Source organism: Hemitrygon akajei, chromosome 17 (genome assembly GCF_048418815.1).
Source record: "Hemitrygon akajei chromosome 17, sHemAka1.3, whole genome shotgun sequence".
Lineage (NCBI taxonomy): Eukaryota > Metazoa > Chordata > Chondrichthyes > Myliobatiformes > Dasyatidae > Hemitrygon > Hemitrygon akajei.
This window is the reverse complement of record NC_133140.1, coordinates 4,181,397-4,198,092: the sequence shown is the minus strand read 5'-3', so window position 1 is coordinate 4,198,092 and position 16,696 is coordinate 4,181,397. Positions and strand designations below refer to the sequence as shown.

General features: G+C 41.4%; 1 protein-coding gene across 3 annotated transcripts in view; it reads left to right on the top strand.

Annotated features, from left to right (window-relative positions):
- Nucleotides 1–16,696, top strand: part of ccdc102a (coiled-coil domain containing 102A) — a 211,969-nt gene that overhangs the window by 154,109 nt on the left and 41,164 nt on the right. For all 3 annotated transcript variants that reach the window (XM_073069602.1, XM_073069604.1, XM_073069603.1), the window contains one exon: nt 9,972–10,142. In XM_073069602.1, coding sequence (XP_072925703.1) covers nt 9,972–10,142 — 171 coding nt within the window. The remainder of the gene's footprint in view (nt 1–9,971; nt 10,143–16,696) is intronic.

The following is a 16,696-nucleotide window of genomic DNA, read 5'->3' as shown; positions in this document are numbered from 1 at the left end:
TAACCCGGTTCCTAAGGAGTTGCAGCTCGACGCACCTGGAACAGATTTGGCTGTCCGGGAGGCTGGGAGTCTCCCAGACTTCCCACATCTGACACCCATCACGGAACACTGGCCTCACAGACATTCTTCCTGTTTCTATTCTTCACTGGTAACTTACCTAGCTTCGACCCGTTATCGCTGAAGCCCTGTTGAACCAAAGCCCTCCTATTCTGATGCCCACTTTATAAAGCTGTCGTCCTTTTAAACTCTTCCTGCTGCTCTGACTCGCTGACATCCATATGCTTGCACAGTTGTGCCTCGATCAAACCGTTGAAGAAAAAACTGTCACCTTTTAAACTTTACCGCTGGTCTAACTCACTGAAGTCCATACTCTTGCGCAGTCGTGCCTTGACTCCCCAGTACATTCTCCCCTTGGCTGTGTGGGTTTCTTCCGGCTGCTCTGTTATAGGCGTCCAGACAGAGAGGGAATCATCTACTACCAATCTGATTTGTCCCTTCTTGAATGCTCAGTAACGTAACTCTCTTGACTAACTCCCATACGGGACTTTATTAAAGGTCTTGCTGGACTCCATGCAGATAACATCCACTGCATTTCCTTCATCCTTTCCTGAAAAAGGAAAGGATGCATTCCAGCTCAGGCCAATGTCAAGCAGGCTGTAGATGATCTGAGCAATGGGATCAACATGCACGAAACAGCTACCTTAGTGACTTCACCATTGTTTGAGGAGATTTTAACCAGGCCAGTCTGAAAAAAATCACTAAATAACTACCATCAACAGATCACTTGTGATACCAAAGGAAACAACACACTGGACCATTACTACACCACCATCAAGAATGCCCACCATGCTATTTCACATCCTCACTTCGGGAAGCCTGATCACCTACCTGATCACCTAGCTGTACTTCTACTCCCTGAGTACAGATTTCCCCCGCTATCTGAGGTAGAGTGTTCCTATGAAATGGTTCATAAGCTGGAATGTCGTAAAGTGAATAAGCAATTAACATTTATTAATATGGGAAAAATTTGAGAGAGTTCCTAGACCCAAAAAATAACATACAAAATTATGCCAAATAACACATAAAACCTAAAATAACAGTAACATATCGTAAAAGCATGAATGATATGATAAATACACAGCCTATATAAAGTAGAAATACTTCTCTATAATCATTGCAGCACTGTCTAGCGTAGCGAAAATCTCACTACGTAGCGTATAATCTCACTATATAGCGCTACTAGCATAGTGGAAGCACTTTCACCAGTAACCTTTAAGCTATGAAGCTGCAAAATCATACCAAATAAAACATAAAAATACACAGCCTATATAAAGTAGAAATAATGTATGTACAGTGTAGTTTCACTTACTGGAATCAGGAAGACAGCGAGCACACTGATGATGGTGTGTTAGGCTGAGTCGTCAGCGGCTAGGGTGCTCGGCAATTTTTTCCAATAAATTGCAGTTTCATCACAGTTAAACACTTGCTTATTCAAATAACCACCTACAGAAATTATTTTCTTCAGTTCTGCTGGGAACTTTACAGCAGTTTCAGTATCAGCCAAAGCACTCTCTCTAGTAAACGTTAAACTATGAAGCTGCCGAAAAGATCCCAGCAGACTAGAAGAGATCTCTTTGCTATGTAACATCGGCAGCTTTCAAGATTCTTTCTCTCTGCGTGTAAATACAGTTGCCCCTCCTTATCCGCGAGAGATTGGTTCCGGGACCTCCTGCGGATACCAAAAAAACACAGATGCTCAAGTCCTTTATATAAAATGGTGTAGTATTTGCATATAATGTACGCAAATCCTCCTGTATACTTTAAATCATCTCTAGATTACTTATAATACCTAATACAATGTAAATGCTGTGTAAATAGTTGTTATACTGTAATGCTTAGGGAATATTGACAAGAAAATTACATGTTTCTCTCGCTCACAACACAAGCAGTGAATGAAGGAGACGCGAGGCGAACGATGATCAAACGACGAGTAAAACTTGTAATATCTGTACAATAGTTGTTACACTGTCTTGTTTAGGGAATAAGGATACTTTGGAGGAGGCTCAATAATACTGAAGTCAGGAGCCGTGGAGGTTGAGGGCTGAGGATCTTCAAGCGCTGAACGTTGAGACTTCAGAATTGCAGAAGCTTTTAGTTAGAAACATTGTTATAGGGAGCTGTCTCGTCTTTTTCTTTGCATCATCAAACAAATCTTGCTAGGTAGCCTTTCTCTTCTATGAGTTTCTTGAGCTCCTCTGGGAATGCTGCTGCGGCCTCGGCATTAGCCAATGCCGATTCTCCCGTGACCTTTAGGGTTAGGGTTAGGGTTTACATAGTACTTTACATAGCCAGCCAGCCAGCCATCCCTTACTAGCCTTAAACTCTTTCCTCTCGCTCTCATCAACCCCGTCACAGTAGTGCTCATAGAGACTAAGAGCTGTATTTCTACTTTCTCGGCGAGAGATAGCACGTTAAGCTCCCTCTTAGCCTTTGAGGAATTGCTTTGACCATGTAATTGCTTTTTAGGAGCCAGTTTTTCACAGGAACAAAGTAGCGAACAAACGAGACGCGAGGCGAGCAATGCTCGAACAATGAGTGCTGGAAGAGCACTTCCGGATTTTCTCAATTTGCGGTTGGTTGAATTCGCGCATGCGGAACTTGCGGATAAGGAGGGCCGTCTGTAGTGCGAATGGTGGATGCAGCAAGTTCAACGCGCGGACAATGCCCTTACTTTGTTGACCATGATCGAAATGCTTAATTACGTCCAGTTTCACGCTAAGCGTAACACCCTTACAAGCTCTCTTAGGCTTTTCTGATATCTTAGGATACATCTTGCTAACAGATGCACAAAATAAACCGAGATAAAGCGCAGATGCTCACAGACACATGTTTAAGCTGTGGCGGCTTGATGCTGAATGCAGTTCCGGGGGAGGAGCTTGGCTGCTCGGGGCGCGCGATGCCTTTTTTCGTAAAAGTGAAAACTCTTTGGTTAGCGAAAACTGGAAACTAATGTAGGTCTTTCGTAAAAGCGAGGTGTCATAAAGAGAACGTTCGGAAAACAGGGGCCACTTGTATAGGCAGAGACTGAAAACTGCAGCACCAGCAGTGAGGACCAAAAAGGGAAGCACAGGAGCGCCTACAGGACTGCTTTGAAAAGGTGAACTGGACTGTATTCAGGGATTCATTGTTGAACCTGGATGAGTATGCTGCAGTTGTTACTGACTTCATTAAAACCTGTGTGGATGAGTGTGTGCCCACAAAGACTTACTGTACATTCCCAAACCAAAAGCCATGGATGAACCAGGAGGCACGTCATCTGCTGAAGGCTAGATCTGTGGCATTCAAGTCTGGTGACCCAGGCCTGTACCAGACAACCAGGTATGATTTGTGGAGGGCTATTTCATGGGTGAAGAGACAATTTCAAACGAGGTTGGAGGCAACATTGGATCCACGGCAACTCTACTAAGCGAAACCCAAGAGCATGAATGCTTCATTACCAGATGAATCAGAATCAGGTTTATTATTACCAGTATGTGACGTGAAATTTGTTAACTTAGCAGCAGCAGTTCAATGCAATACATAATCTAGCAGAGAGAGCAAAAATAAAACAACAATATGAAGGGAGAATGATATGTTCGTGGCCTAAAGTAGAAGGAGTCAATCTTAGAAAACTTAGCACATTCATTTTTCAACATAGTCCCCTCCTACATTTACACACTTAGTCCAGCGGTCGTGGAGCATACGGATCTTGGACCTCCAGAAAGTGTCCACAGATGGGTGATTGATAAGTTCGTGGCCTAAGGCAGAAGGAGATGAATGATACATATCTCGTTACATGCACACGCAGGTCAACTCTTTGAGTGGTTATGCAGAAAGTTTTAAGTTAATAACTCATCTCCTTCTACCTTAAGCCACAAACTTATCAATCACCCCTGATGAGTTATTAACTTCAAGATTCAAGATTCAAAAACTTTATTGTCATTCTAACCGTACATCAGCTCTGCAGGGCAGAATGAGACAGCGTTTCCTAGGAGCAGTACAATCATAACTTAACAAATGCAACACTAAATAATAAACATAACAATAAATAGTAAAACACAACAGCCACATGTCAGTTAAAAACAAGTTATAAGTGTCCGGTGCAAGTTAAAAGTGTTCAAAGCAGAGTCAGGTAGAGCAGCTATTTAGCAGTCTGACTGCCTGTATTAGTCAAACTGACTGCTTGCAGTCAAACTTTCTGCATAATCACTCAAAGAGTTGAACTGCATGTGAATGTAAAGAGTGCTGTATAACTCACCACCTTCTACCTTAGGCTACAAACTTATCAATCACCCCTGCTGTGGACATTTTCTGGAGATCCAAAACCAGTATGTTCCACGACTGCTGGACTAAGTGTGTAAATGTAGGAGGGGACTATGTTGAAAAATAAATGTGCTAGGTTTTCTGAAATTGACTCCTTCTACCTTAGGCCACAAACATATCAATCACCCCTCATAAATAAACAAATAAATCAACTATGTATATTGAATAGATTATTAAAAATGTACAAAAACAGAAATATTGTATATTAAAAAAGTGAGGTAGTGTCCAAAGCTTCAATGTCCATTTAGGAATTGGATGGCAGAGGGGAAGAAGCTGTTCCTAAATCGCTGAGTGTGTGCCTTCAGGCTTCTGTACCTTCTACTGGATGGTAACAGTGAGAAAAGGGCATGCCCAGGGTGCTGGAGGTCCTTAATAATGGACACTGTCTTTCTGAGACACCACTCCCTGAAGGTGTCCTGGGTACTTTGTAGGCTAGTACCCAAGATGGAACTGACTAGATTTACAACCTTCTGCAGTTTCTTTTGGTCCCAGTGTCTTCTATGCACGCTTTGAAAGGGAAAACACAACTACAGCTGTGAAGATCTCTGCTGCACCTGATGACCCTGTGTCTGTGTCTCAGAGGCTGATGTTAGGCTGTCTTTAAAGAGTGTGAACCCTCGTAAGGCAGAAGGTCCTGATAGAGCACCTGGTAAGGCTCTGAAAACCTGTGCCAACCAACTAATGGAAGTATTCAAGGACATTTTCAACCTCTCACTGCTGCAGATGGAAGTTCCCACTTGCTTCAAAAAGGCAACAATTATACCACTGCCTAAGAAGAATAATGTGGGCTGGTTTATGACTATCACCCAGTACAGTGATGAAATGCTTTGAGAGGTTAGTCATGATTAGACTGAACTCCTGCCTCAGCAAGGACCTGGACCCATTGCAATTTGCCTATCGCCACAATAGATCAATGGCAGATGCAATCTCAATGGCTTTTCACACGGCTTTAGACCACCTCAACAACACAAACACCTATGTCAGGATGCTGTTCATTGACTATAGCTCAGCATTTAATACCATCATTCTCACAATCCTGATTGAGAAGTTGCAGAACCTGGGTCTCTGTACCTCCCTCTGCAATTGGATCCTCGACTTCCCAGACCACAATCTGTGCGGATTGGTGATAACATATCCTCCTCGCTGTCCATCCAACACTGGTGAACCTCAGGGGTGTGTGCTTAGCCACTGCTCTACTCTCTGTATACATATGACTGTGTGGCTAGACATATCTCAAATACCATCTATAAATTTGCTGACAATACAACCATTGTTAGTAGAATCTCGGGTGGTGATGCAAGGCATACAGGAGTGAGAAAGGCCAACTAGTGGAATGGTGCCACAGCAACAACCTGGCACTCAATGTCAGTAAGATGAAAGAGCTGATTGTGGACTTGAGAAAGGGTAAGATGAAGGAACACATACCAATCCTCATAGAGGGATCAGAAGTAGAGAGAGTGAGCAACTTCAAGTTCTTGGGTGTCAAGATCTCTGAGGATCTAACATGGTCCCAACATATCAATGTAGTTATAAAGAAGGCAAGACAGTGGCTATACTTTATTAGGAGTTTGAAGAGATTTGGCATTTGGAGAGCATTCTGACAGGCTGCATCATTGTCTGGTATGGAGGGGCTACTGCACAGGACTGAAAGAAGCTGCAGAAGGTTGTAAATCTTGCCAGCTCCGTCTTGGGTACTAGCCTACAAAGTACTCAGGACATCTTTAGGGAGTGATGTCTCGGAAAGGCAGCATCCATTATTAAGGACCTCTAGCATCCAGGGCATGCCCTTTCCTCTCTGTTACCATCAGGTAGGAGATACAGAAGCCTGAAAGCACACACTCAGCAATTCAGAAACAGCTTCTTCCTTCCTACCATACAATTCCTAAATGGACATTGAAACTTTGGACACTACTGCACTTTTTAAAAATATACAGTATTTCTGTTTTTGCACATTTTTTAATCTATTCAACATATGTAATTGATTTACTTGTTTGTTTATTATTATTTTTATTTTATTTATTATTTTTTTCTTCTCTGCTAGGTTATGTATTTCATTGAACTGCTGCTGTTAAGTTAACAAAGTTCATGTCACATGCTGGTGATAATAAACCTGATTGTGATTCTGATCTGTTCTGATTCTGAAATTTGTTTGAAAAACTCTTAAGTCTGGTTAGACACGACTTACCATGTACAAAGCCAAGTTGACTATCCCTAATCAGGCCCTTTCTTTCCAAATACTTAAATATTCAGCCCCTTAGAATACCTTCCAAAAATTTATCCACTACTGAGGTAAGGCTCACCACTGTCTATAATTTCCCTGCTTATTCTCAGAGCATTTCTTAAACAACGGAATAATGTTAGCTATCCTCCAAGAGTCTGGCAACTTACCTGTGGCTAGAGACATTTTACATACCTTTGCTAAGGGCCCCTGCAATTTCTGCAGTAGTCTTTCACAAAGTCCAAGGGGTTACTTTGTTAGGCCCTGGGGATTTATCCACTCTAATTTTCCTCAATACAAGTACCTCCTCCTCTGTAATCTATACATGGCCCATGACTTCACTGTTGTTTGCCTTAGTTCTACAGATTCTATGTGTCCGTCTCCCAATAGGTAAAATATGCAAACATTTTAGATCACCCCCATCTCTTTCGACTCCATACATAGATAACTGTTGATCTTCAAAAGGACCAATTTTGTCCCTTGCTATCCTTTTGCTCTTAATATATCTGTAGGAACCCTTGAGATTCTCCTTCACCTTGTCTGCTAGAGTAACCTCATTCCTTCTGTAGCCCTCACTCTTAAATATCTCGTATATATTTATCCTCCTCAAGTACCTTATTTGTTTCTTACTGCCTATACCTGCTTTGCAACTCCTCCTTCTTAATTAGGGCCTCAATATCTTGAAAACATAGGTTCCCTAAACCTATTGGCCTTGCTTTTAATTCTGACAGGACATATAATCTCAGTACTCACAAAATTTCACTTTTGAAAGCCTCCCACTTACCAAGCATCCCTTTGCTAGAAAACATCCTGACCCAATCTACACCTGATCCCATCACAATTTTTTGTTCTCCAATTTAGAATCTCAACCTGAGAACCAGACCTGTCCTTCTCCATAATTATCTTGAAAGTTATAGAAATATTCCTTACACACACTTCTGTCACCTTCATTAATACAATCCAATATCAAACTCTGTCTGTTGGGATGTGCTTATATTGTTTAAGGAAACTTTTCTAAACATTTTTGACAAACTTTAACCTATCCAGCCCTTTTATTGTATGGGTATTCCAGTCATATAGACATAGACAATAGGTGCAGGAGTAGGCCATTCTGCCCTTTGAGCCAGCACTGCCATTCAATGTGATCATGGCTGATCATCCACAGTCAGTATCCCGTTCCTGCCTTCTCCCCATATCCCTTGACTCCGCTATCTTTAAGAGCTCTATCTAACTCTTTCTTGAAAGCATCCAGAGAGTTGGCCTCCACTGCCTTCTGAGGCAGAGCATTCCATTGATCCACAATTCTCTGGGTGAAAAAGTTTTTCCTCAACTCTGTTCTAAATGGCCTACCCCTTATTCTTAAACTGTGGCCTCTGGTTCTGGACTCCCCCGACATCGGGAACATTTCTCCTACCTCTAGCGTGTCCAATCCCTTAATAATCTTATATGTTTCAATCAGATACCCTCTCATCCTTCTAAATTCCAGTGTATACAAGCCCAATTGCTCCAATCTTTCAACATATGACAGTCCCGCCACCCCGGGAATTAACCTCGTGAACCTACGCTGCACTCCCTCAATAGCAAGAATGTCCTTCCTCAAATTTGGAGACAAAAACTGAACACAGTACTCCAGGTGTGGTCTCACCAGGGCCCTGTACAACTGCAGAAGGACCTCTTTGCTCTTATACTCAACTCTCCTTACTATGAAGGCCAACATGCCATTAGCTTTCTTCACTGCCTGCTGTACCTGCATGTTTACTTTCAGTGACTAATGAACAAGGACACCTAGATCTCGTACTTCCCCTTTTTCTAACTTGACACCATTCAGATAGTAATCTGCCTTCCTGTTCTTGCCACCAAAGTGGATAACCTCACATTTATCCACATTAAACTGCATCTGCCATGCATCTGCCCACTCACCCAACCTGTCCAATTCACCCTGCATTCTCCTAACATCCTCTTCATATTTCACACTACTACCCAGCTTTGTGTCATCTGCGAATTTGCTAATGTTACTTTTAATCCCTTCATCTAAATCATTAATGTATATTGTAAATAGCTGTGGTCCCAGCACCGAGCCTTGCGATACCCTACTAGTCACTGCCTGCCATTCTGAAAAGGACCCGTTAATCCCTACTCGTTGTTTCCTGTCTGCCAACCAATTTTCTATTCATGTGAGTACCCTACCCCCAATACCACGTGCTTTAATTTTGCCCACTAATCTCCTATGTGGGACCTTATCAAAGGCTTTCTGAAAGTCCAGGTACACTATATCCACTGGCTCTCCCTTGTCCATTTTCATGATTACATCCTCAAAAAATTCCATAAGATTAGTCAAACATGATTGCCCCTTCGTAAATCCATGCTGACTCGGACCGATCATGTTACTGCTATCCAAATGTGCCGTTATTTCATCTTTTATAATTGACTCCAGCATCTCCCCAGCACTAATGTCAGGCTAACTGGTCTATAATTGTCTGATTTCTCTCTCCCTCCTTTCTTAAAGAGTGGGATAACATTAGCTATCCTCCAATCCTCAGGAACTGATCCTGAATCTATAGAACATTGGAAAATGATTACCAATGCTTCCACGATTTCTAGAGCCACCTCCAGCCTTCAGTCCCATCAGTCTACCCAACACCATTTTCTGCCTAATGTGAATTTCCTTCAGTTCCTCTGTTACCCTAGGTCCCCTGGCCACTATTACATCGGGGAGATTGTTTGTGTCCTCCCTAGTGAAGACAGATCCAAAGTACCTGTTCAACTCATCTGCCATTTCCTTGTTCCCCATAATAAATTCACCCGTTTTTGCCTTCGAGGGCCCAACTTTGGTCTTAACTAATTTTTTCCACTCACATACCTAAAGAAGGTTTTACTATCCTCCTTTATATTCTTAGCTAGCTTACCTTCGTACCTCATCTTTTCTCCCCGTATTGCCTTTTTAGTAATCTTCTGTTGGAAAGTTGCTACTGTTAGCTTTTTAGTAATCTTCTGTGGAAAGTTGCTACTGTTAGCTACCATCTCAACTTCGTATTTCTTTCAACTGTCTGCGAACATTTCTGCAAATTTGCTCCTTTAAATCCTGTTAACTACTGAATGGTCTATAATATAATCCCATTAATGTGGTCATGCCTTTCTTATTCCTCAGGTCCACCCATATAGCTTCAGTAGACAAGCCTAGTTGAGCATAATTGCAGATTTCCAAAACTTTATTCTGATTTCAAATTCTGCTAAGGGCAGGATAATTCAACCTACATTTTCTGGAACTTTAATTCAATCTTTCAATGACTCACCTAATAGTATTCAGTAGATTTAAGACTTACTTTATCAGAATGGCACTTTGACAAATAGTTGGATTACTCATTGAGTGTGTAATGTATTTTTATCATAGGAGTTGTCAGATCTTAGGCATGTTCATGCCAAACTAAAGAAACAGTATCAGGAAAAGATGACAGAATTGGCCCATGCAAACAGAAGAGTGGAACAGCATGAAGTTGAAGTGAAGAAACTGCGGCTGCGAGTGGAGGAGTTAAAGAAAGAGCTAACACTAGCGGAGGATGAGGTATGATGGTGTCTTCTCTTCACAAGTGTGGTTCAGGGCTTCAGATCTATAGCCAGAAAATTAAGCTAACTTAGATTTTCTTTCAATGATGTTCGTTATTCAGATACCTCAATGTTTTTTTAAGCTTCTAAAAATGTGGCTAATATTTATGTCATTTTCAATAGTTTTTTAGCAATGCAAGAGCTGAGATGCATGAATCAGGAAGCATTCTCTGTCCATTCAGCTGCTCCCATCAGAACCATTTCATTTATGTTCCTTCTGATCAGAGCCCCTATTGCTGTGAGTTTTTCCATTTTTCTGCAGAACCCCATCATGTCTACCACCTCTGCTTTTGTTTTCCCATTTAACCACTTTGGCTTACAGATCCCTTTGTACTTAAACTTTTTGTCATCTTATTCCATTTAAATAATAATAATTTGATTTTTTTTATTCTTTCAAAGTCAAATACCTCCCATTTGGTTTCTATTTTTGTGCATTCAATTGATACAAATCATTTTATTTGACTTTGGGTTCATATTCCTATGAGGCTCTTAGACCTTTTCCCATGTTCTTGGCAGCACTGGTGTGAATGTTGTTCTTGAGCTATGGGTTACACCATCAGCACTGTTTACCTCAAAGGTACTTGAGTGGCTACTTTTCATAAATTGGCCAGGCCAACTAAGAATAGCAAGATTTTCTTCAAATAAATATAAACCACTTGATTTCCCAATCCTGCATCACTAATCAATAACATTGTGCCTATCCAGTCTTAGCTTCATTACCACTTTCCCCCATCTCCTCAAACATCTCAAGCCTCTTACACCTATCAAGCTGACATGTCCCACAATATTGCCATTGACACATAGGCTAAGAAGCTCGATGAGCTGATAACTATCCTTGTAAGTCAGTCTTTCTCTCCCAATCAGAGAAATTCACTTTGTTCCACATATTCCTCCCCATTTTATTTCTGACTGAAAACTAAAAGGAGTTGTATTTCTGACAAAGGAGTCTAACTTGAACCTTTGGCTGTTTCTCTTTCCCCAGATACTGCCTGACTTGTTGAGTTTTTCCAGCATTTTCTGCTTTTAGTTTCTGTCAGATTTCAGTATCAATGTATTCAGCATATCTTCCTCTACAGTTCTCTGGGGTGGGAAATTCCAAAGATTCATGGCCCCATGAGATAAGAAATTCCTTATCTCCACCCCTATTCTGATAATCAGTTCTAGATACCCTGCTTTAGGCAGATATTTTCTCAGCCCCTCTGAGAATCCTATATATTTGAATAAGATAATCTCTCATTCTTCTGAACTCCAACAAGATCAATATTTATGTATACATTAAACCCTTCAAATCAACAAATGAACCTTTCTGCACTGCCTTCAATATGAGGATGTCCTTTCTTAAACATATAATACAGGATTCTACCAAGTGCTGTGATCATGCATTTGTACTACTTTTGTACTTCATACCTTAAGGTCTAGAAACAGACCTTTAGCCATCCCTCCATGTCCATGTTCATGTTGAACATCAAGTACCCTGCCACATTTAGCACATTTGCCAGTTCTTGTACGTAGCCTACTTTGGTGATTCAGGCACTTGCCCAGATGCTTAATGGTATTACTTCAGTTAGTTAGTGTGTTCCTTGTGATTGATGCAAACCAGCGAGCTTTTGACCATCTGGTTGCAACTTGGTTAAAGATAATCGGAAATCACCTCTTTTTCACAACATCAAGACAGTTATGAGCTTTTGATAGCAAGTGAAGAACTTGACTAAAATTACTTTCAACTAGATAAAGAGATGGGAAATCCAATAAAAAAGAAAGAGCTGTGGAACCTTATTTCGAACATTACTAGTTATCCAGAAATTTTGCATGTTGCAATTGAATTCGGCTTGAGCTGTTACGTCACTTTGCAATTCAATAAGACATTCTTGCAATGTGGTGCCAACATCATGCACATTCACTTCAACTTCAACTCTGCTTCACATTACCATTCGGATATGTCTGTACGTGGCCTCCTCTACTGCCATGATGAGGCCAAACTCAGGTTGGAGGAGCAACACCTCATATACCGTAAAGGTAGTCTCCAGCCCCTTGGTATGAACACCAAATTCTCCAACTTCCAGTAATTCCCCCCCCTTCCCCCTCTGCCTCCTCTTCCAGTTGCCTATCACCTCTCTCATGATTCTGCCTTCTTCCACTAGCCATAGTGCTTTTCCCTTACATTCCTTCTTCACCTCTCCTGCCTGTCCCCTCCCTGCTTCCCTTCCCCCACTCCTTGATCTTTCCTCTGATTGGTTTTTCACCCGTCACCTTCCCCCCTCCCCCCACCTTCTTTATAGGGCCCCTGCCCACTCCTTCAGTCCTGACGAAGGGTCTCGGCCCGAAACATTGACTGCTCATTTCAGCGGATGCTGCCCAACCTGCTGAGTTCATCCAGCTTGTTTGCACGTGTTGATTTGACCACAGCATCTGCAGTGGACTTTGTGTTTATCATACACATTCACCCCAAATGGATGCATATTTGGAATATGCATCTCCAGTAGGTCTTTGAACCGAAATTCCATATCAATATATAGTTTTTTCAAATGATCAAGATATACAAACATATGATCATTTTCCAATTCTATTTTATGAATTGCCAGTTAAGGAAATTGCATAAACTCATGATGCCCAATATTGCTGCTGAAAAGTTTGAGATTTACAAGGAAAGTGGTAATAGGCTCTTCGCCTGATATGAGATTGGGGTTTTTTTCCTTGTAACTGCTTGTTTAATAAATATAGTTTTTCAAATGTATTGTTGCAGCTTTATAGGACCCTGGTCAGACCCCACTTGGAGTACTGTGCTCAATTCTGTTCACCTCACTACAGGAAAGATGTAGAAACCATAGAAAGGGTGCAGAGGAGATATACAAGGATGTTACCTGGATTGAGGAGCATGCCTTATGAGAATAGGTTGAGTGAACGCGGCCTTTTCTCCTTGGAGCGATGGAGGATGAGAGGTGACCTGATAGAGGTGTATAAGATGAGAGGCATTGATCGTGTGGATAGCCAGAGGCTTTTTCCCAGGGCTGAAATGGTGAACACCAGAGGGCACAGTTTTAAGGTGCTTGGAAGTAGGTACAGAGGAGGTGTCAGGGGCAAGTTTTTTTCACAGAGAGTGGTGAGTGCGTGGAATGGGCTGCCGACGCCGGTGATGGAGATGGATACGATACAGTCTTTTCAGAGACTCCTGGATAGGTACATGGAGCTTAGAAAAATAGTGGGCTATGGTTAACCGTAGGTAATTTCTAAAATAAGTACATGTTTGGCATGGCAACATGGGCCCAGGGGCCTGTATTGTGGCGTAGGTTTTCTATGTTTTTATATCTGGTAGGTAAAATACGTCAGACTTAATAGTGGCAATTTGTTCTCCGAGTCGTTTATCACATAGAAATGTTACAATGCTAGTGTCTTCCACAGTGAAGGTAGATGCAAAGTACCCATTAAGTTCATCTGCCATTTCTTTGTTCCCTATTACTACCTCGCCAGCATCATTTTCCAGTGGTCCAATGTCAACTCTCACCTCCCTTTTACTCTTTGTATAACTGAAAAAAACCTTTGGTATCCTTATATTTTGGTTAAGCAACGCACACAAAATGTTGAAGGAACTCAGCAGGCCAGGAAGGATTTATGGAAATAAGTACAGTTGACGTTTCAGGCAGAGACCTTTCAGCAGGACTGGAGAAAAAAAGATGAGGTGTAGGTTTAAAAGGTGAGGGAGGGGAGAGAGAAACACAAGGGACTAGTTGAAACCAGGAGGGGTAGGAATGTCTCATCCCTCTCCCACCCGGTTTCACCTATCACCTTGTGTTTCTCTGTCCCCTCCCCTACCTTTTAAATCGACTCACCTTTTTTTTCTCTGGTCTGTCTAATCAAAAAGCTCTTGTGGCCTCCAGTTTCTTGTTTTTTTTTTACCTGTGGACCCTACAAAATACGGCATGGCTCCTTGGGGGCCATATGGTCCATGTTGAGAACCACTGTTCTAAATGACCTGCTGTTAACTCCTCTTCATGAGTTCCAGCATTGCTTCATTAACAGGCCCATCATTTCTGTTTAGAAGTTAATCAATGAGATGGGTTTAAGTGGCAACTTTGTGCCTCTTTTCTGATGCCAACCCAGATGACATTTTCCAAATGCAGGCAGAATCCTGATTATAAGCTTAAAAAATTATACCTACTGATATTTTTAAAATTGGGTAAAGGCTGAAAAGTGGGAGCACTATGCTCAACAGCTCTTGATGTTGTGACTTAGAACTTAGCAACGGCAAGTTTTGACATTTATTGGTTTTGTAGCTATGAGGTAACCACATGGTGAGACCTCAACTTAATCCCGACTGACAATAGACAAATTTGGAACAAGTATGGATTAGCATTGCTCATTGGAGAACTGTTTCAAAGAGCCTACAGAGGTATACTAGTTTAAATAGTTTTCTGTACTGCACTTATCTGAATTGTGATTATTCAGAGAAATGATAATATGCCAACTCTGTTGGGTTATATTACCTTTTCCTGACTGTGGCTAGTTAGCTGCAAAATGAAGTCAGTTTGATAATCGAATTTATAACCATGTAACAATTACAGCACGGGAACAGGCCATCTCGGCCCTTCTAGTCCGTGCCAAACGCTTACTGTCACCTAGTCCCACCGACCTGCGCTCAGCCCATAACCCTCCATTCCTTTCCTGACCATATACCAATCCAATTTTACTTTAAATGACAATATCGAACCTGCCTCTACCACTTCTACTGGAAGCTCTTTCCACACAGCTACTACTCTGAGTAAAGAAATTCCCCCTCGTGTTACCCCTAAACTTTTGTCCCCTAACTCTTAACTCATGTCCTCTTGTTTGAATCTCCCCTACTCTCAATGGAAAAAGCCTATCCACGTCAACTCTATCCATCCCCCTCATAATTTTAAATACCTCTATCAAGTCCCCCTTCAACCTTCTGCGCTCCAAAGAATAAAGACCTAACTTGTTCAACCTTTCTCTGTAACTTAGGTGCTGAAACTCAGGTAACATTCTAGTAAATCTTCTCTGTACTCTCTCTATTTTGTTGACATCTTTCCTATAATTTGGTGACCAGACCTGTACACAATACTCCAAATTTGGCCTTACCAATGCCTTGTACAATTTTAATATTACATCCCAACTCCTATACTCAATGCTCTGATTTATAAAGGCCAGCATACCAAAAGCTTTCTTCACCACCCTATCCACATGATATTCCACCTTCAGGGAGCTATGCACCATTATTCCTAGATCACTCTGTTCTACTGCATTCTTCAATGCCCTACCATTTACTATGTATGCCCTATTTTGATTATTCCTACCAAAATAGAGTTTATTTGGTGACAATAAGTCAAGTAAAGTAAAATGTAGCACCTCACACTTATCAGCATTAAACTCCATCTGCCATCTTTCCCCCCACTCTTCTAACTGGCCTAAATCTCTCTGCAAGCTTTGAAAACCTACTTCATTATCCACAACGCCACCTATCTTAGTATCATCTGCATACTTACTAATCCAGTTTACCTCTTCATCATCCAGATCATGAATGTACATGACAAACAACATTGGATCCAGTACAGACCCCTGAGGGCACCGGCCTCCAACCTGCCAAACAGTTATCCACCACTACTCTCTGGCATCTCCCATCCAGCCAATGTTGATTCCATTTTACTACTTCAATATTAACACCTAAAGATTGAACCTTCCTAACTAACCTTCCATGTGGAACCTTGTCAAAGGCCTTACTGAAGTCCATATAGACAACATCCACTGCTTTACCCTTGTCAACTTTCCTAGTAACCTCTTCCAAAAATAAGATTTGTCAAACATGACCTTCCACGCACAAATCCATGTTGACTGTTCCTAATCAGACCCTGTTTATCCAGATAATTATATATACCATCTCTAAGAATACTTTTCATTAATTTACCCACCACTGACGTCAAACATACAGGCCTATAATTGTTAGGTTTACTCCTAGTACCCTTTTTAAACAATGAAACCACATGAGCAATACGCCAATCCTCTGGCACCATCCCCATTTCTAATGACATTTGAAATATTTCTGTCAGAGCCCCTGCTATTTCTACACTAACTTCCCTCAAGGTCCTAGGGAATATCCTGTCAGGATCCGGAGATTTATCCACTTTTATATTCCTTAAAAGCACCAGTACTTCCTCCTCTTTAATCATCATAGTTTCCATAACTTCCCTGCTTGTTTCCCTTAACTTACACAATTCAATATCCTTCTCCTTAGTGAATACCGAAGAAAATAAATTGTTCAAAATCTTCCCCATTTCTTTCAGCTCCACACATAGCTGTCCACTCTGATTCTCTAAGGGACCAATTTTATCCCTCACTATCCTTTTGCTATTAATATAACTGTAGAAACCCTTTGGATTTATTTTCACCTTACTTGCCAAAGCAACCTTGTATCCTTGAATTTGAAGGTAGAATACAAGGTTACCTCTTCTCTCCCCCTCCCCTCTTCTTCCATTCCCCACTCTGAACTTTTACCTCTCCTTA